This window comes from Pygocentrus nattereri, chromosome 14 (assembly GCF_015220715.1).
Source record: "Pygocentrus nattereri isolate fPygNat1 chromosome 14, fPygNat1.pri, whole genome shotgun sequence".
Lineage (NCBI taxonomy): Eukaryota > Metazoa > Chordata > Actinopteri > Characiformes > Serrasalmidae > Pygocentrus > Pygocentrus nattereri.
The window spans coordinates 38,016,529-38,038,011 of record NC_051224.1 but is presented as its reverse complement, the minus strand read 5'-3'; the positions used below and the strand labels follow the sequence as shown (position 1 = coordinate 38,038,011).

Below are 21,483 nucleotides of genomic sequence, written 5' to 3'. Positions count from 1 at the left end.
TGTTACTCTGCATTGCGTGAATCTGCTTCCGAAGAGTTTGAAAGAGGTTCTACAAAGACCCTCTCTCAGATCTCAAGCACTCGCAGATGTGAAAAGATGAAAGAGAACAGGATTTAGCTGAACTTTACATCTGATGTAGCATCTTTTGCATCAAAGAATATGCATTTAAGTCAACTGGCTGGAAACTTATCAGCCCAGAAAATCCCACTAACTCTCCGTCCTTAAAGGGTCCGGCTTCATGGAGTTTACTTCACTTTAAACAAAAAAAAAAAACTTTGATGTTTGCTGTAGTGTGTAAACACTGTACATGTCAACACATCCATTTGTGAAAGAAAAACATATTTAACCCCCTAAAAGGCCAGACTGCCCACCTGCAGGCCCGATGTTTCACTACACACTTCTGCTACCTAATAGGTTTCAGTTTCTAACATAATTTGAAAATACGTATGGCCCTTTACATTGTATGTGAATTTCATGATGAATGGACTAAAAGAAACGGCCTAAAATGACATGGGAAATGGGAAAGGGAATTCTGGTTCCATTGACCTACATTAAAAGTAAAGTAAGTTTTTTACTTCTCCTGTAAAGTTACAATTTTGGAGATACAAGGTTTTCTTCTGACAACAGTGATGTACTAAATGCACTTATTTGTACTTTTGCATGTGAGTAGTAGACACAGTACCTGTTATTACACTCATACATATCACATCTGTCAGAATAAAACCTGACGTGGTACATACAATAAATATACACCATATTTCCAAAAGTATTCAATCACCCATCCAAATCAATGAATTCAGGTGTTCCAATCACTTCCATGGCCACAGGTGTATAAAGCCGAGCCCCTAGGCCTGCAGACTGCTTCTACAGACATTAGTGAAAGAATGGGTCGCTCTCAGGAGCTCAGTGAATTCCAGCGTGGTGCCGTGATCGGACGCCACCTGTGCAGCAAGTCCAGCCGTGAAATTTCCTCACTGCTAAATATTCCACAGTCAACTGTCAGTGGGATTATAACAAAGTGGAAGCGATTGGGAACGACAGCAACTCAGCCACGAAGTGGTCGGCCACGTAAAGTGACAGAGCGGTCAGCGGATGCTGAGGGGCATAGTGAGCAGAGGTCACCGACTTTCTGCAGAGTCAATCACTACAGACCTCCAAACTTCATGTGGCCTTCAGATCAGCTCAAGAACAGCATAGAGAGCTTCATGGAATGGGTTTAAGGAACCCTTGAAGAATCTTTTTTAAGAGTGAACCTTACTGATATACTTAAGTATTTTTCAAAAGGGACATTCAGTCCATGCCATCATTATATGGTTAATCATCATTTTAATAATTCATTGTTTTTGTGATGTCACAAAAACCAACCCATTTACAAATAGCCTAAAACAGTTTAACCCCACCCATTCAAGTTATAAGGAGTGTTTCAGCCTTTTTGAATGAGGCACAATGCAGAGCAGCCAATGAGAGCAAAGCTCATTAACATATTAGTTTAAGGTACAGTACATAAAAAAGCCTGCTTAATGAAGGGATAAAGGGGGGGGGGGGGCTGTAAAACTTCATTATGACCGTTTTTGATCCATAAAACCACACAAACATCATTAGTGGACCTAAATAAAATGCACAAACCCCCAAGCTCTTTAAACAACTGAAGAAACCTTGAAACTGGCTTCTAAAAAAAAGAAAGAAAGTCTCAAACCAGCTGCGCCATCATTACGCTAGACCTTCTCAAGGCCACACGCGTGTCAGAGAGACGGAGAGGGAGGCAAATTGTTGTTGATATCGACGATAGCAGGAAACACTTGAGGCTTAATCCTTTCCAATTTGCCTAGTTTAAAATCTCACCGCTGGAATAAGCAAGTCCCCAAACAAGGCCTTTGATTCCTTATTAAGCTGAAAATGCAATCTCCACTCAGCGCCTGCTTAACACTCGCTCGCCTTACAGGGCGGCTCTGAATCCTCCACTAATGTTCGCCATTCTTTTCTTTTATTCCCTTCTTCTTCTGTTGTTGTTATCTATGCTATATTCCTGAGTAGTCGCCATGGTAACGCTGGCCATATGCAAATCTAGGCATGATAGATTGCGCGAGGTTGAGGAGACAAATTAAAATCTATTCAAGGCGTTGAGGAAGGCTCAGGGAGGGCAAGCGTGGGAAGTCACATGCTTACGCTGAGCAGTGGTAGCTTAAAATCACGCTCGAACATCAGGACTGTTACTTCTGTGAGATGAATGACTCGGTCAGAGGAAACCACCGCCGAGTCCGGCGGCTGTCAGCCTGTCGGCTCTATTCTTCTCTTTATGTAGAAGCCCTTTCCCACCAGGTGGAGGAGAAAATATGCTTTATGTTTATTTATTATTTCCTTCTCCTTCCTTGATTCTGGCAACAGTATGTCAAGACGTTGACTTATCATCTGAAAATCATGACTTTCTCATAATATTGAGTAAGAATTCCAAATTAAAGACAAGTTGTCTTGAAATGATTGCTCATTTTTTTAAACACTGACTTAGTATCTCAGATGAATGACTAACCTTCTCATATTGACTTACTTTCTCAAAATAATGATTTTGTCTTGAAATATTGACTTGTGTCTCTAATGTAACTAATGACTCACTTTCTTAAAACATTCATTTATTTTCTCAAAATAATGACTTGTGAGACAATAATTCTGACTTATAATTCAACATTACAGGCAAATTTTCTTGAAACTTTTTCTTTCTTTTTTCAAATGTTGACCTAACACCTCAAAATAATGACTTATTTTCTCATAATGTTGAATTCTGAGTTGACATGTCTTCAAATAATTTATTTGTCTTTCAAATGCGGAGTACCTCAAAACTAATTTTCTTCTAACATTGACTTAATTTCTCCAAATAGTGACTTTTCTTGAAATATTGTTCTATTTTCTCAAAATATTGACTTTAGTATCTCAAAATTATGACTTCAAAATATTTACTTGTTTTCTCAAAAGGTTGAAATATTATTAGAAAAAATTAGTTATTTTCTCTAAACGTTGCCTTAATATTTAAAAAATGACATTTTCACAGTATAGTGCCATATTTTCTCAAAATAATGACATAATATCTCAAAATAATCACTTATTCTCTTATAATATTGATTGAGTATTCTGAATTAAAGACAAGTTGTTAATTGTTTTTCTGTTAATAATGGCTTTTTCACTTGTATCTCTAAATAATGACTTATTTTCTCTGAACATTGACTTAATATCTGAAAATGACATTTTCTCAGTAAAATGGCATATTTTCTCAAAATGCCATCTTATTCTCTCAAAATGTTGATGTAGTATTTTAAAAAATGACTTATTTTCTCAACAAAGTGAGATACTCTGATCAAATAAGGGGTTATTACATTTCAATAAAGTAACTAATTATACTGCAATAGTAAGTCCTTACTACTAAGTAAATACTTTGACATAGCAAATCAATGTTATAAAATACACATTCTCGCATTCCTTAAACCGCTTATCCTTCTGGGTCGCATGAGGAGCCGGCGCCCATCTGTTATGAAATACTCAAAAAAGTCATTATTTTGAAGTATTACGCAATAACTTATGCAACAGAATATAACAAAACCTCAAATTTAATAACCAAAAAAATTCAAGTACTTCCTTTCCTCACAAATTGTATTAATTAAAGAACATTTAATACATTATTATTAATATTGTCCTTTGAAAGAGCTCACAAGAGCACAAACACGTGATTATTTGTCTTATGCACATGGAACTAGTTAATATAATAATATAATAATAATAATATCATATATTAAATACTACGTATAATATATATATATAATATATGACTCGATATATGATATGGCAAAGAGTTTCAGAGCTTCAGAGCACAGTTCCCACCCATTTCTGAAGTATAGTCGTTTGCATGTTGCTTGTCGTTGGGCAGTTGAGTGGAGATGATAAACACCGCTTCCCATTATCAGTGTAAACTGTGAATAATGGTGCCGAAGTGAAAGCAGAAACAGGGAAAGCTCTGATGAATTACTCAAATCAGGCCCTAATGATGACAGCTATTTTGTGGTTTAATAGACTCCTTTGAAGTCTCTTGTTAATGGCCTTGAAAGGAGGAACGCTTAACAAAAGTGCATTTATGATGAAGTTAGTCTGTATGCGAAGCCCACACATCCTATCCACACCAGATCTGTGTGACTAACAGGTACCATTTTAGAAACCGAAGCTGGATGGTGGAAACTTCTCCTATATCTCCAGACGGCTGAGGGGCGGAGAGGGTTCACATGTTTAAACTCTTTTAGACAACAATGGATCATTGAGTTTGTGGAGCTGTTTCTAAGTGGTATATCTGCACTGCTCTATGGAGTTCAACAGAGGCTTTATATGGAGGCCCTGAAGGGTGAGATGAAGAGTCCCACGTCATTTTTCTGCCTATAACTGTACCAGTTTTGACCAGCAGGGGGCAACTGTCAAAATTCCATGTGGGCCACCTGGTTTACGGCTTTGGTTCAATTCAATGGACTGCCAATCCGTAGCTAACTGACCACAGCAGAACCTTTTGTGGTGCTATGTAGGACCATGTACAACAATCTGAAGAACCACTTGACCATGCAAGAACCATTTAAGCTTAGAATGGTTCTAAAAAGAACCATTGCCTTTCCTAAAAAACTCTCCAAAAACAAAAACTTGTTTTTAATTGTTTAGAGTTTCTAAATTATAATGGCTCACAAACCTCCATATAGGTACACTCTTAGCAAAAAGGGTTCTATATAGTACGAACAAAGGGTTCTTTGGCTTTTAACAATAGAGGAACTCCTATTTCATGCTACATATAACCCTTATAAAAGGCTACAGTAGATTCTCCATCAGTCTGAAGAACCATTTCAGAATACAAAGAACCCTTTAATCATGCCAAAGGTTCTTTGAGTGTTCATGGTTCTGTCGAGAATAATTTTCTTCACTTAAGAACCCTCCTTTTTAAGTGTGCGTTATCCCAGGAAAAACATCAAAAAAATCACCAAAGCTGGTGTAACACGCTAATGTTGTTTTTCGGAGTGGAAAAATATGAAAGAGAAAAACATTTTTGAGGTTTCTGATGGCTGAAACTGTAGAAGTGATACTAGAAAAGTCTTTCAGCTGTTTTGTTATGTGAATTTCTTTTCTTAATTACCCATAAGGCCTGTGAAAAGAGCAAAGCACAAATGTATTATTTACAATAATGCATCATCAAGTAAGGCCATAAATGTACATTTCATACACATATAAATGAGAAGGCAAAAATAAGTAAATAATAAAATAACATTGGTAAACTTATTGATTCCCCTCATAATGTTGTCATTGCCTTGATGAAACAAGAAAGATTGGCGGTAACATTTGTTGATTTAATCCCGGGGAGCGATGAGGCGGATGCACATGCTGAGATAAATAACTTTTATTATGGGCAAATCCAGGGTCGTGGTCAAGACGGCCCTTGTTCAAATAGCCAACACAAACAGAATGATAGTCAGACATGACGAACAGAAACACGGAATCCAAACAACGTCACACATCAAACAGCACATCAAACACTTCAAACAAACACCTGTCACCAGACAGGGGAAAACACAGGGCTTAAATACCTAAGGGTAAACGAGGGACAGGTGGAAACACAGGTGGAGACATTCAGGGGAGGACTAACCAAAACAAGGGGCCGGACTAAGAAACCAAAACAAACGCACATTGAAGAAAAAGTAAACAAAAAGCACATGGACAGGACTGGGAGGGGCCCATCGTAACAGATGATTTGTGGTTTTCCATCTTTAACCACTTTTAGCCAAAGCAAAAAAGAGCAAAGGATGTATTCAATGTACATTTTTTATCCTGCTGAATCAGAAATTTTAATAAGTAAGATTGCCCCTGGGTGTAAACAAAAGCTTGCTATTTTTTTAGAGTGTAGATGCTGTTACTAACACAACATAATGAAAGTAATTAGGAACTAAACGCTAAGCAAGTACATGGATTCAGTATTATACTCAAATTATAATACTCAGAGTATAATACTCAATACTAATATTATACTTTTAAGTAGATATATTATCATTTGAAAGTACAAATCAACTGTACTTCAGTCCATGTTCCTGAGTAAATGGAGCCTACCTACAAATATTGTTCAATGAAATGTGCTTGAAGTTTAGATGCCAGTAAAAAATTTACTATGAGTTTTAGCCACTCAGCAACGGCTAATAGCTACACTCACCACAAAACACAGCTCATAGCTTTCATTCTAACACCAGTTGCTCGACTCTGCGCTCTCAGAAATCCTCTAAACGGGGGTCATTTTAGCATCAGTTAGCTGGAACCGAGCCTGTGCTGTACTGTGAAGCATGTTTGGCCTGCTAACTAAGCTCTCATTAGCTTAGCCGGAACGCTACAGCCCCCAAACACAGAACAGGTTAAATTTCAGCTCCAACACCAGTCACTCTGCTTCTTCTCTCTCAGACCTTCGTTCCTATCATCTACATTTGTGTCTGCTGTGGAGCAGTTCACCAGAATCAAGCCCGGGCTTGGGTTTGTGGCATTGTTTCGCTAAGCTAACGTTAAGTTAGCCAATCAGGCTACAGATCCAAATACCACTCAACAGGTGTAATTATACTGTTCCTTCCCTTTAACACCAACTACTACTGCTGCTCAGATGTGAACCATGATCATCTAAACTTGTGTCAGTGCTTTAGAGCCAAAATCACACATTGTGGCGAGCAGAGCTGTTGTCATGCTAGCTAAGCCAATGCTAACCAGCTCTTCTCTCCTAGTTAGCAGCACTCTTTAACATTTAGCCATTACTAGATAGACGTTTAGACGTTTTTTCATTTATTAAAAGGATCGTGTGCTGTGTTTGCTCATTTGTGGCCATGTAAGCGAGCTAAGCTTTTTGATTTTTAATACACATTATTAATAAATGCTTTCTTTATACGGTCTAATTAATCTAGTCTAAGATACGCAACTTCTGCCTGAATTCAGTGGATCAGTGAAGAATGGATGTATATATGCGTTTTCCTAAAGCCACCGTAGCCGTGTGTCCTTGGTAGTGTCCATACTGTGTTTAGCAATAAGCTTCCAACTGTCACTTTGTGAATCAACAAAGCATGTTAACATCCAGAAACCGCTCAAGGTTTTCCAGGAGCTGTGAAAACCGCAGAAAGTCAGAAGTAGAAGTACAAGACCGCATTCCAGGGAAGGCATTGAGATGTTCAGCAGTCCATGCATCACAACATTCTTTCTCTTCTCCTAAAAGCTGAAGAAGTGTAGTTGCCTTGTACACTTTCTCTCCGCTAATGCAAGGAGGTCAGCCTGAAGACCGTTTTGAGCTTGAGCCATTCATTTGAAGCATTTCAATTCAAGGCCTTTTCACTCGTATGAAAACAGAGTGCCATTTAAAAGCTGCTGATGGATCCTTGAAAACCTCGAAAAGTGAGAAATGGCATGGGCTTGACCGCTTGATTGGCTCAGTTTTCGGGCTGCTTATGGTTTCATTTCAGCTTTAACCTTCTGCTTTACCTCAAATCAGTTTTATGTACGCTATGCTGCCTGACCTCTGAACTACGCTTTCTTTACTGCGGTGGACACTTAATGGCTCATTGAAAGCTATTCATGCAGCAGTTCATTCGTAGACTGGCTACTGATTACTAAAAATCCTGAAGTGTTTCTTTAACCAAGGATGTGCAAAAAAATTCAGACAAAAAAAGAAAATCAAGAAATCAACACCTGCCTGTTTAAGCCTTTTTACCTTATAACCAACAGGGGGCACACTACTGAAGCAACCACTCCATCTCAAGGGTCACTGTAGCAGCGCATGTGCTGCCCCGGGCTCAAGGAGGACGCTGGAGGCAGGGTTCAGGGTTGCAGCAGCCACGTTTCTTTAATTCACACAAAATAAGCAGAGTAAATACAACCAGTGCTATGCTGGCCACATTTCAGTGGCTGTTGCTAGCTAGGCTTTTTAGTCCTTTCTTCACTGGAGCTTTTCAGCTCTTCATTCTTGGTGGTGCTGTTTGTCTCTCTCTCTCTCTGCTCCCTCTCAACACTTTTTAAAAGGCTCTCACGCTGCCAGCCAGATCAGCATCAGCACCGGAGCCCAGAGGGAATGAGAGCTCGCTGCTCTGCCTCCTCGTTACTGCTCCCAGCTGGCAGCTTGGCCGCCCGGGTCAAACATGAGGTGTAGTGAAGCAGCCTCTCTAAGTAACAGGGGGCGGGGCCCGGACGGCGGAGCTAGGGACTCGCTCCTCCCTCTGGTGCCTCTCGTAGCTGGCACCAGAGTCCTCATCCTCCTCCTCCCGTCATCACTCTCGTGACTTGCGTTCGTCAGGGGAGCTTGGGCTTTGCGCTCCGCCCCCTCCACACTCGCGGCTCTCTCCCCGGGCTTCCTCGCCAAGGTTCTTCACCACTGAGTGTTTGGGGCCCGCCTCCCTGCCAGGCTCTCGCGACCGTCATCGTCGGAACCTGAGGAGTGGACGCATGCCACAGTCACCTATAAACTTGATTGGATTCAGCTCAAATTTAGCTGTTATGTGAAAATTTACTTTTTTTTGCAGAAACATCTGATTTTTCTAAGCTAATTTTTTTTCATTTGAAAACCTTAATTTAACTGGTCCACCATCAGTTCTATGGTATTTGTGTCACACTGTCTAGAGTACGGGATACAGTTGTATGTAAAAGTTTGGGCACCCCTTGTGTAATTACATGCTTTGATGATTTGTTGACTTAAAAAAAAATTAACCAAAGGTTATTTGACCTGGGCGCCCAAACTTTTGCACACAAACAAAATTGCATTGCCACTTTTTAAAAATAGATATACAATTTTCTAGCAAACTACTACTATCACTACTACTACTACTACTGCTACTATCACTATCACTACTACTACTTCTACTACTACTATCACTATCACTATTACTACTTCTACTACTACTATCACTACTACTATGACTACTACTACTATTATTACTACTACTACTTCTACTACTATTATCACTACTACTTTTACTACCACTTCTACTACTTTTACTACCACTTCTACTACCTTTACTACTACTACTACTACTATCACTATCACTACTATTACTTCTACTACTACTATCACTACTACTACTACTACTATTATCACTACTACTTTTACTACCACTTCTACTACTTTTACTACTACTCCTACTACTGCTACTACTACTACTACTACTTCTTCTATCACTATCACTACTACTACCACTTCTACTACTTTTACTACCACTTCTACTACCTTTACTACTACTACTACTATCACTATCACTACTACTACTACTACTATTATCACTACTACTTTTACTACCACTTCTACTACTTTTACTACTACTACTACTACTGCTACTACTACTACTACTTCTTCTTCTATCACTATCACTACTACTACCACTACTACTACTTTTACTACCACTACTACTATCACTATCACTACTACTATAACTATCACTACTACTACTACTATTAATACTACTACTACTACTACTACTACTACTAATGATAATAATAATAATAGTAATAATAATAATAATAATAATAATAAATCTACTCACACGCACACAATCATCTACAGTTTGATAATTCCACAAAATTATGTCTAAAGCCAAGCCAATGTACACTTTTCCCTTGAAAGTGTACAAATATGAGCAAAAAACTTAAATAGGACAGTAATCCAGCATCGGTCAGCACAGACCAGCTTAGACTAACATGAAATGCTTGTTGCTCTGTGATTTTTTTCAGCAAGGAAGCTTTTGTTGTTTTTGCAAGAACCATGACATGTTAGTGTTTTCTTTCTTCTTTTATTTTATCAGTGTTGGCTCTACATTTTTTGGTATGAGCATGCAGTGCTTGATTTTATTACATGTATACTGCCACCAATCTTTGTTTTTGCTGATGCTTGCACATTTCCACAATGGGTGTCAGTCAGTCAGTCAGTCAGTGTGGAACAATTAGTGAGAGACTCAGTAAGTCTTATCATAACCTGCTGTCCTGTGGTTTCTTTTGAAGCTATTGAAAGCAGTGATCAAAACTATGTAGCTGGACAAAGACTCATAACTCATAACCCTTTACAGACACACAAGAAATGTCTCTTTAAATTGGGTCACATTTTCATCACAGGTGCATATTTTTGGAAAATGTTGATGGTATGTTCATAGACAACAGTCCACTTTACAGCAGAGAGAGAGAGTCCCTCTTGGTGTATGGTGGCCAAGTGGCTTCACATCACTGCGTAGAGAATGATATCTAGGTCATTAATGTGCATGCTTGCTGGCCAATTTATTAGAAACCTCTCTCTTGTAGCTCCACATAGCTGATGTACAGTTAGAGACATCAGTTGAGGCACAGTTTATGCCAGACAGCTACCATTGAGAGACCTTCATAGAGCCACCACTGACCAGATATTATACCTTCACCATCAAGTGGGTGAAGGAGGCTGATAAACAGGTGGGCTACACCTAAATGGTAGATGTTTCTAAAACTATGGCCAATGAGCTTAGATACAAAGAAGGTGGACCTAATGAATGGGCATATCCATGTATAACTATGTTTTAACTGATTTTTTTATGCTCTCTTGCCCCCTTAGTGGTACCCAGAGGTAAGGCACCATTGCCCCTCTACACCTATCATCCTGGTAGGTACAAAGCTTGATCTGAGGGATGAGAAGGAGACCATTGAGAAGCTGAAAGAAAAGAAACTGGCTCCGATCACCTACCCGCAGGGCCTGGCATTGGCAAAAGAAATAGGTGAGACAAGAAGTATGAATGTAATTATGCTTTGTTTCACTGGATTGAAATTTGACCTTGATGAATGAATGAGGTTTTCAGGCTTTTGCAGTGAGTTTAACCATTGTTTTTCACGGATGTTGGTAGAATAAGACTTTAATGACCATTGATAAACCGTGATGCTGTTATAAATTATATACACAGTGGAAGTCAAAAGTTTGGATATATATTGTTGTGTGAAAATAAGTATAAATAAATAAATAAATAATAAAATAATAAAACACATCCTCCGCAAGCTATTAAACATTTTTATTTACGTATTTATTTATTTTAAGTTAATGTCCAGTTACTTTATATTTGAATAAATAATGGAAAAATAAAATAAAATGGTAATTGTGGCATGTGCAAAAGTTCGGACACTGTACTAAGTCAGAACAGAAAAAAACACCCCCGTTGGCAGATGTGTCGGCTCAATCTTCTTGCAGATCCTTTGCGGCCACGTGGGGGTTTTGCTTTGCCTTTCTGCCCAATAGATGAGCAGTTCTGTCTGAGAATATTGCCAGAAAAACAGATCTCGTCTCAACTTCCACAGTTCCCTTTTACTGTAATTTCTTACCGATGTTTCAGAGAGCAGAAATTGTGAGCCAGATGTGCTTAAGTACCTTGTTTTGCCTTCTTCGACTTTGTTCGCATCAGTTAGGTTCATTCTCAGATCCTCATCCAGCTACTTAGAGGAGCGCTCTGCCAGTTCCTAAAGACAGTTATTTTCCTGTCTACCCAGTCCTGATGAGTCAGTTAAGGTCTAATGTGTTTGTTATATTTTCAGGCTTTACTTGAAGGGTGTCTGAACTCTTGCACATGACACAAACACTATTTTTTCTATTTTCTAATAGTCTATTTTCTAATTAATTCAGTATAATATAACTATATAGAAAGATTGATGGGAAAATTTTATTTTTAAAACGGTTTACTGCAGAGATTGTGTTTACTTCTTCAACAAACATGTACAATTCATACTACATACACACACACACACACACACACACACACACTGTCTATAGCACTACACTGCATTCTCTGCAGCTCTCTTGCCCTGTAGTATGGCGGTACCTGGTAATATATTCAGTTAACATAATTAGGTTCACCATACAAATCCACATAATATTATAATCCAGCATTATTTGTTGGGAAAATGATGCTTCGCGCAATCATTTTTGAATTTTACTCCTCTATAAAACATAAAAATGGCACTGCATATTGCATAACTGTCTTCGGCTTTAGATGCTGCGTGTTATTTGCTGTCAGGGTGATTTATACTGTGGTGATTATGTGAACACATGGCCCTGCCGCCCACATGCTCAGATATCATTGATTCCTCCTTCCTCAGCTCACACACTCATCTGACACTACTGTCCTCGCACTGTTTCAGCAAGAGAGAGATATTCACTCTGCGACATGACGGTTGCTATAATTTTGTTTATTTATTTTTTAGTCACATTTTTATTACTTTCACAGTAAATATTACATACAGTGGAGCAGAATTTTGGTCAATCACAATCAACATGAATACCAATAGTAGTTTAAAGGTCCAACATTTTTCAACCTGATGTCTCTCTACTAGACAATTATTTCTCTGTGGTTAATAAAGAAAGAAAATAAAAAAAATAGAAGCCTCCTTTCAACCGAAGACAATGAGAAGGTGCTTCACTTTCAGCAACTACAAACTGACATGCCTGACATTATAGTCATGTAATATATATATATATATATATATATATATACATACATACATACACACAGTATGTGTGTGGGTGTGTACTGGTGGGTATACCATGCCACCTTATGGTGCCCCAACGTGTGCACTGTGAGTACAGTGTGAGATTTCCTTATATGCTGTTAAACAGGGGTGCTCAGCCCTGGTCCTGGAGATCTACCACCCTGCAGAGTTTAGCTCCAACCCTAATCTAGCACACCTGACCCAGGTAGTAAAGGCTTTCAGGAACATCTGAATGTTACAGCCAGGTGTGTTGGATCCGATCCACAGTGGTACATCTCCAGGACCAGGATTGAGCACTCCACTCTTTAGTTAAAGACCCCAAATTTGGACTGCAAGTCTTTGTTAAAAGTATATCAATATAAACTGAATGCAGTATAATATAAGCAATATTATGTAATTTAATGCTAAATACTCTCACACAGAACTGCTCATATGCTGGCCAAAAAGGCAAAGCAAAACCCCCACATGGCAGCATAAAGAAGCTTATCTCTATAAACTGAATGCAGTACACTATAAGCAATGTTATGCTATGTGAATAACATTTAGCTATTTTGCATGACTGCATTCACTTATATATTCATGCTTATGTATGCCAGATACTCCAGAATAGCTTACAATTGAATCACAAATCGCAGACATAGCTGAATGGAGCATTAGGAGTCTTGCCCAGGGATTCTTATTTGTAATAAGATACCTCTATAACAAGGTACCTCAAAATCCATGGTTACCAGGTGGGGAATTGACCACTAATCTGCTCAGTTGAAGGCAACAGTGTTTCCTTACTATGGTAGTATTTTATTAAAGTATAAAAAATAAGAGGTAAATCAAAGAAAGACCCCTCCCCATCCTGTTACTGGCACAGGCCTGTGTGTTAAACATGCAGAAGCTGCATTTGGCAAAATTTTATGATGAACTTGAATTCACATGTATGTATGTGTGTGTTTGTGTGAGCAGATGCAGTGAAGTACCTGGAGTGTTCAGCTCTCACTCAGCGCGGCCTGAAGACGGTGTTTGACGAGGCCATCCGAGCTGTGCTCTGCCCGCAGCCCACCAAAGTCAAAAAGAAGGGCTGCATTCTGCTGTGAGGAGGAACGGTGAGCGAACGGAGATGAAAGGAGATGAGGATTCATTCAACCTTTAAAAGCCAGAGTTGAAGTTGAGGCCAAAAATCAGGCTAGAGGCTTTCTACGTACACCTAGACGAAAGAACTTCAAACTCAGTTTTTCATAACCCCACACATGTTATGGTTACGGTGCATTTCCCTTGGAAAATGAATAAAGGGAATATACTTTGTTCACATCCGAGATCATTTTAAAACAGATGATTAAAACAACTGACGTCCACCAAGTCAACTCTCTCCTTAAAAAATCTGGAAGGTTCCAGAAAATTACATAATTACTTACAGAAGATTCTGACTGGCCACTTGTCAAGATTAGGAGTTAACTGTGAGTGCACCTGTGGCTGCGTCTCAGGGCCTACCATTAGAGCCAGTGAACTTATGTTCTTGATATTATGTGGAAATCCAAGCAAGACTTTAGAATATAAATTAAATATCAATGATATAAATAAGTCTGGTTATCCTTAGGAGAAATTTCCAAATGACTGAAGGTACCACAAGCATCTTTACGAGAAATTTTATAAAAAAATAAAAAATCTTGGGACCACACAGTCAGTTCATTAAATTAACTCCAAAGGCTACATGAACTTTGGGCTTCGCCGTTCAATAGAAAAAAAAGGACGAAGGATTTGAAAGCCTCAGGTACCAAAGTATGTACATGCATTAAGATTAAGAGCATCCTACATGACCAAAAGGACTCTCGCGCAAGGAAAAAGGCCTCACTTTGACAGATTGAAGTTTGCAGACAATAAGTAATGACCAGGAGTGTTCTCTGGTCAGATGAAACAAAGATTGAATTTTTTGCCCATATTGAAAAGCACTGGAGGAGTAAGTGTTAGGCTCATTATCCAAAGAACACCATCCCAACTATGAAGCATGGTGGTGGCAGTGTCATGTTGTGGGGGTGTTTTACTAGAATAGGGATTTCAGACCATTCAACTCACTGAATATCTGTGAGTGAATTAAACTGTCCTTTAACTATTATTATGAAATGACCTTGTATAGAAACAGAGTACATCATCGAATTGACGTAGGAACATGAAACGTGAGGCATTGTGACCGTTTATTCATTAGCCTTGGTGTATCTAAACTTTTGAAGCATGTCATTTTTATATATTTATATATTTTATATTATTTATATTTTATATATGAAGCATTTCTCACTCGGAGCTCATTAAAGCATTGAAAAATCTGTTTATTGTTAAGAATTTCAATCATTTATGTTTGTAGGTTGAAGAGGAGATAGTTTATGATGATTTGGAGTTAATGAAAAAAATTATATTACTATATTGTTTTTACATTCTTGTTTTACAATCAAAACCTATTTTTTTAGCATTTTTGGACCTCAAAATAAATGGAAAGTCAGAAATGCAGACTCGAACCTGTCAGAGCAGAATGTAAAGAAATGTATTTAATTAGTGACACAGCTAAATGATTATTAGGTTTAAATAATTACATTTTAATAATTACACAATTTAAATGGAATTGCAGCAAAATGACAATAGCACAAGAATTCTAAGGGCTTCTATGCCTTGCCTCTGTAACTGTAGTGACTCAGAGAAAGTAAAACCTCCAGCTGAAGGTCAGTTTTGCTCTTGTGTAAAGAGGGTGTTAGTAGATATAACACATGGAATGACATCTGTGCTCTCTCTCTCTCTCTCTCTCTCTCTCTCTCTCTCTCTCTCTCTCTCCCCTCAGGTTTTCAATGACAGACAAGACGCCGTTAAAATCTACAGAATTTTTGTTTTATTTCTCAAGATGGTAAAATAAGAAAATACTGCTGGAGCTTTTGTCAAAATACAAATGCATTTGTTTATTTTTAACCTACTATGATGTTTTTATTCATAAAGCAATAATGCATTTAAGATGGTACATATGTTATATAAGTATACAGAAGGTATTTAAAATGTAATGTTGTTTATTGAGCAGTACGTTGGGTGTGACCCAGTAGTGTGCTGTGGACATTACTGTGGATAAAAACACAGTTTTAATTTCATTTTAGTACAAAACGCGTGGGTGGAGTTCAGACTAGCCCATTCCAGCACAAAGCCCATTATAAAGCTGTTCACTGTTTTTAGTTTTCTGCAGGATCTGATGATAAAACTAATATTAGAGTCCATCTGATGTGCTTAGATACTGTGGGGTGGGTAAACACATATAGTAATATAACTCAGGCTCTTTGGTGTGAAAATAAACACCTTTACGAACAAGAACTGTGTGTTTTTTCTTCTGATGTAGAAGGTTTTGTTTGGGTCAGGCCAGACAGTCAATAGTAACAGTGGAAACAACAGCACAATTACATTGAAGCTTATCCTTTACTTCAGACAACTTTAGACACTTTACAAACAAACTCATTTTTAGTCAACCAAATTTTTAGACAAACTTTTAGACAAACATGCGTGTAAGGAAGACTGTACAGCACTCACTCACCATTTCTGAGAATTAGTGAGTTGCCATTTTATCAGAAACACCTAGTACTGTGTGAAAGTTTTAGGCATCTAAGCTAATTTTTAAACTGACCTCAGCAGTGAGTTTATCACAATATACATTAGAATAAAGTCGTATTCATAATTCAAATAAGCATCAAAACAATAAAAAGTAACAAGAATTTCTTGAGTCCATATTTTTCCTTGACACCTTCACAGCCGCCACAGAGACTCGTTAATATCATGAATTACATCATGAGCTCAATTTACTGAGCACTGATTGGTCAAACCTGGAGCTGCTTTTTAACTACATATAATACTGGGCTTCCTCGAGGAGAAGCTTGGAGATGGTTAAACATACAAACTAACATCCACAAAATCACTATATTAATATATATATATATATATATATATATATATATATATATATATATATATAATCATTATTGATTAATATTCTGTAAATTTTGTATAACATAAGCACATACTACACAAATAAATAGATTTTGAAAATGTGTCTTGGGTGCCTAAGACTTTCACACAGTACTGTATATATATATTTTTGAAATATATCAAAAACTGAAAAACGACAAAAATGGAGATACAAGGTCTTCTTCTGACAACACTGATATAAATGCAGTAAAACATATAGGGACACATTGAGCCAGTATGTACAGGTGTGCATTAGTGTAATTGTGCAATATGTGTAATTGTACAGTGTATTACATGGCAGCCACTGCTGAGATTGAACATGGCTGTACATGAAAAAACTTACAAGTAGTTGTCCAAATAATCCTAAACATATTCAGTGATGTTGAGGTCTGGACTCTGGGGTGGTATGTCCATTGTTCAGCTTCTTTGTTTGATGTGTGCGGGTGGTTGTTAGGAGTCCCATTTTCTCTGTAGCTTTTAATCATTTTTAAACACCGGTGTTGGAAACTCCTGGAAAAATATCTCCTGGGTGAAGACTTATTTGCACATAACGGCTGTTTTACTAAAAATTAAGTACAGTATATGACACAATAGACCATGCAATCTTACTAGATAGGCTGGAAAACCTTGCAGAGATAAGAGGAATAGCTCTTTCCTGGTTCAGGTCCTACCTCACTGATCGATATCAGTTCGTTAATGTAAAAGGTGAATCATCTGTCCTTGCAAAAGTAAAGTATGGTGTTCCACAAGGCTCTGTTTTAGGACCTATATTATTCACAATTTATATGTTACCATTGGGTACCATTATCAGTAAACACAGCATAAATTTCCACTGCTATGCCAATGACAGTCAGTAATACATATCAAACAAACCAGATGATAAAATTAAACTTGGCAAGATTGAGGACTGTATAAAAGACATTAAAGACTGGATGTCAAGTAACCTTGTCTTACATAACTCTGAAAAATCAGAGGTCCTGCTTCTTGGTCCAAAAGCAGCTAGTAACAAACTGTCTAACTTAAACTTAACAATTTCTCAGCTGCATCAAGCTCATCTGTTAAAAATGTTGGTGTTGTGATAGATGCTGATCTGACCTTCAATGCACATATGACTAATATCACTAGAACAGCCTTCCTGCATCTCCACAATATTGCTAAATTAAGAAATGCATTAGCCCTACAGGATGTAGAAAAGCTAGGTCATGCATTTATTACTTCAAGGCTAGATTACTGTAATACCCTGCTGTCTTCATGTCAGAGCAAAAGCCTTAACAAGCTTCAGTGAGTCCGGAATGTTGCAGCCAGAGTCTCACAAGAACCAGAAAGTTTGACCGTATTTGCCCAGTTTCATCAACCCTGCACTAGTTACCAGTTAAATTTCATATTGATTTATAAAATTCTATTACTGACCTATAAAGCTCTAAATGGACTCGCCCCTCAGTACCTGAGTGATCTTCTCTCCTACTATGAACCATCATGCCTACTTGGATCACAAGGCGCTGGCTTACTACTGGTAGTTAGTCTTCTCTGTCAGATCTAGACCTGCCGGAGTCTCAGCTGCTCTGTTAATAATAATAATAATAATAATACATTTTATTTCATGGCACCTTTCAAAAACCCAAGGTCACCTTACAAACCAGGAAAAAGCAACAATAATAATAAATGTGAATCAATAATCATTTGAATACGTCAAAATAAAACAATACTAAAATACTAAAACACTGTTAACACTATAATCTGTGGTCAGCCACTCTTTACAGAACTGACTCTGTGTTTTCTTCCTCTCTTTGCCGAGTCGAACAGCTGCCCATCCTGTGCGTCTGATGCTGTTGGCCCTTCTGCCCTGTTTGGGTGCCACTGCTCACCAGCCATCGGCTTGACCACCGCTGTTGCTGCTGCTGCTGCATAATCATAAACTAATCAAATTAACCACTGCTTTCTTTTTTTCCCCCACTTTGTTCTATAAAACTTCATAGTAACAATGTTTGCTGTCCGGTGTTGACCAGAGGAGGACGGGTTCCCCTTCTGAGTCTTGGTTCCTCTCAAGCTTTCTTCCTCTTTTAAGGAGTTTTCCTTGCCACTGTTGCCACTGGCGACGCTCATGGGGGCTCGGACCCAGATTTTTCTCTTTCTTTCCGTAATGCTGATTGTTCTTCAAAGCCGCTTTGTGACAACACCTGTTGTAAAAAGCGCTGTATAAATAAACTTTGCTTGCTTGCTACATGAAGGGCTACACAGTGTGCCATGTTTCTCATCCTTTTGAAGGAAGTGTTCCTCTCTCTGTCTCACTTCCTTTCACGCTCAAATGTCGCCCACATTGGGGCATGCTGGTGCTACATGGCTAAAATATGATCCCACATTTCATTGCCTTTGAGATGAAAGTTGGGCGTCCATGCTGATCCGGAGAAAGGAACTGTCGGTTAGGACATTTGAAATGTTTGTGTTCGCTAGAACAGCAGATCTTTCCCAAAGTCACTGAAAGTTAACAGCGATAATGAATCTGAACAGTCACACAGCTTCATGCAGTGCCTGAAACTCCTATAGGCCCTCTGAGTGACATGACAGCCCACCCAGCGTAGACTTCAATAGAGCTTTCCTAAGCTAACATCAAAGAGCTGCCATTTACCATCGGGTTCGCTTTGGCACCCTGCCTCGGCTCAATTGCAAGCCTAGATGTGACAGTATTCACGGTGACATTCGCTCCACCATAGTATAATTTCCTAAATATGGACATGATGGATCGTCCTGCGTAGCACCTTCCTGTAACTGCGAGAGAGTTCCCATTTACCCAGATTGCATCTTTCAACACACCAGATGGTAACAGCTAGCATACCAGGGACATCTTTCCATCATTTTCCCATCCTGGTCCTGCACAACTGAGAGTTTTCTCAGTTCAGTCAGCCAGTTTAACATGAAAAGTCTTTTAATGAGCTGATGAGGTGGATCAAGTGCATTAGGGCAGCGAATTCGCCAAACAGCTTCACAGAGCAACGTTTGAATATACTGCATTACATTATATATCGACTGGCCACTTCCCTCCAGTGCAACGGAGCAGTTGTGGGCTGGAGGTTAGGGATCCAGCCTCATGACCGGAAGGTCGCCGGGTCGATCCCCAGAGCCGACGGCACATGACTGAGGTGTCCTTGAGCAAGACACCTAACCCCCAACTGCTCCCCGGGCTCTGCGGATAGGGCTGCCCACTGCTCCGGGCAAGTGTTCTCACTGCCCCCTAGTGTGTGTGTGCTCACTAGTCAACCTCAATCTAATCTAACCTCCTTGTTTCTACACTAAGGCCCCATCCTATTTCACCCCCTACCACTGAGCCCTTAGCCCTCCGTTTTGTGTGTTCACCTCTAGGGTTAGGGTGTCCCAATTTGTGTTGAGATAGAGGGGTGGAGTGAAGTGTTGGGGCTACATGACCCTCCAAACAGAGGCTTTTCAGAGATTCCACACCGAGAGAAATAAAGAAAAACCGGCAAGATGGAACAAAAGAGACCAAAGAAACCCACAAATGTGAGAATTTTCTCAGTTAAAAATTACAATAAAAATCGTATTATCTGAGTTTAATGTCAATTCAGTGTATTATGGTCATTTTCTTCATAACAAGCACCAAAAATATGGCCAATCACATGCTAACGTCTCGGTAGCAGGCTAGCTAACTTTCCTGCTCCACCTTAAGAAGTCTAGCAGTTCTGACACCTGAAGTGCTAGAATGAAACTGCTGCACTGTTTAAGGTGGAGAGTGGAAAGTCAAACAAGAAGCTGGTGAATAGACGATTTCAGCTTCATATCACTGAAAAATTCAGGGTGATTTCAAAGAGGGGGGCAAACATATGATGCCCTAAATGTAATTAAAGTCCAGCAGTGAGGAGCTGAACTTTACCCTCCTCTACAGGCTGGCAGGGTCGCCTGCAGAGCAGGACAAGTAGCTGTTAATGAAGTGATGTGGGTTTTTTTTTCATTTTTGCTTTTGAGGGTCCCATTTCGTACGGCAAGATTTCAATCACTACCCCTTGGACCTTAGTAGTTAGGGTGACACTCGAAAACGAGGGGTAGAGGGAAAAAGAAGATAGGACTGGGCCTAAGTGTCCACTTTAACAGCTCCACTGACCATACAGGAGGACTTCGTAGTCTTACAATTACAGACAATGGACCAGCTGCAAGTGCAAAATGGCTTAATTTGGGGGAAGTCAAGTCAGATTAAAGTTTGTTTATATAGCACATTTTACAACAGGTGTTGTCCCAAAGCGGCTTTACAGATAAATTCGTGTCCAAGCCCTATGAGCGTCACCAGTGGCAACAGTAGCAAGGAAAAACTCCCTAAGAGAAAGAGGAAGAAACTTTGAGGGGAACCAAGACTCTAACAGGAAACCCATCCTTCTCTGGTCCACACCAGATAACAAATAACAGATGAGCAATATGAACAGATAATAAGATTTGACCATTTAGGCCCAGCTCTCATTGTCCATAAAAGCAGGGGTCATTATTTTAGAGACATATGCATTCAATAAACCAGAAAGACAAAATGAGGCTCAGAACAGGGAAACAGGCTCAGAACTCAGGTGCAAACACGGAGACTTTGCAGACGAGTGAACCACACATAAAAAGAAGTCAAAGCGTTTTACATTAGATTAGAAAGTTTGTGTGTGGGTGGAGCCAGGAATCGTCCAAGGTCCAAATTTGTCTCTCAAATCACATCTTTTGACCCAACTGTCCGCACTGTTATTTGCAAATGATCAGATCATCAGACGACATCATTAACCTGTCTTGGGTTGCTACGGTAACAATGTAGGCATCAGTAACTATGTAGATACGCTGGTGACGAGGATTTCAAACACATGGCAGAAGAGATGAAGCTTGATCCCCCCAAACTCTTCAGCCCTTCAGTCACTCTGGATTTGACATTGTTTTTGTTTATCGTGCTGCGAGTGACACTAAAGACTCTTTGAAGTCCGATTTGAGCTGCCAGAGCTGAGACGTGATTAGAATTGCATTTTAAAC

The 21,483-nt window shown here is 39.0% G+C and overlaps 1 protein-coding gene across 1 annotated transcript in view; it reads left to right on the top strand.

The window, feature by feature from the left end:
• The window catches only part of rac2 (Rac family small GTPase 2), a 41,473-nt gene extending 25,636 nt beyond the window's left edge, over positions 1-15,837 (top strand). Inside the window, exons 5-7 of the mRNA XM_017713295.2 lie at positions 10,592-10,751; positions 13,462-13,601; positions 15,323-15,837. Coding sequence (XP_017568784.1) covers positions 10,592-10,751; positions 13,462-13,592 — 291 coding nt within the window. The 3' untranslated portion in view covers positions 13,593-13,601; positions 15,323-15,837. The remainder of the gene's footprint in view (positions 1-10,591; positions 10,752-13,461; positions 13,602-15,322) is intronic.
• Positions 15,838-21,483: the final 5,646 nt, after the last annotated feature.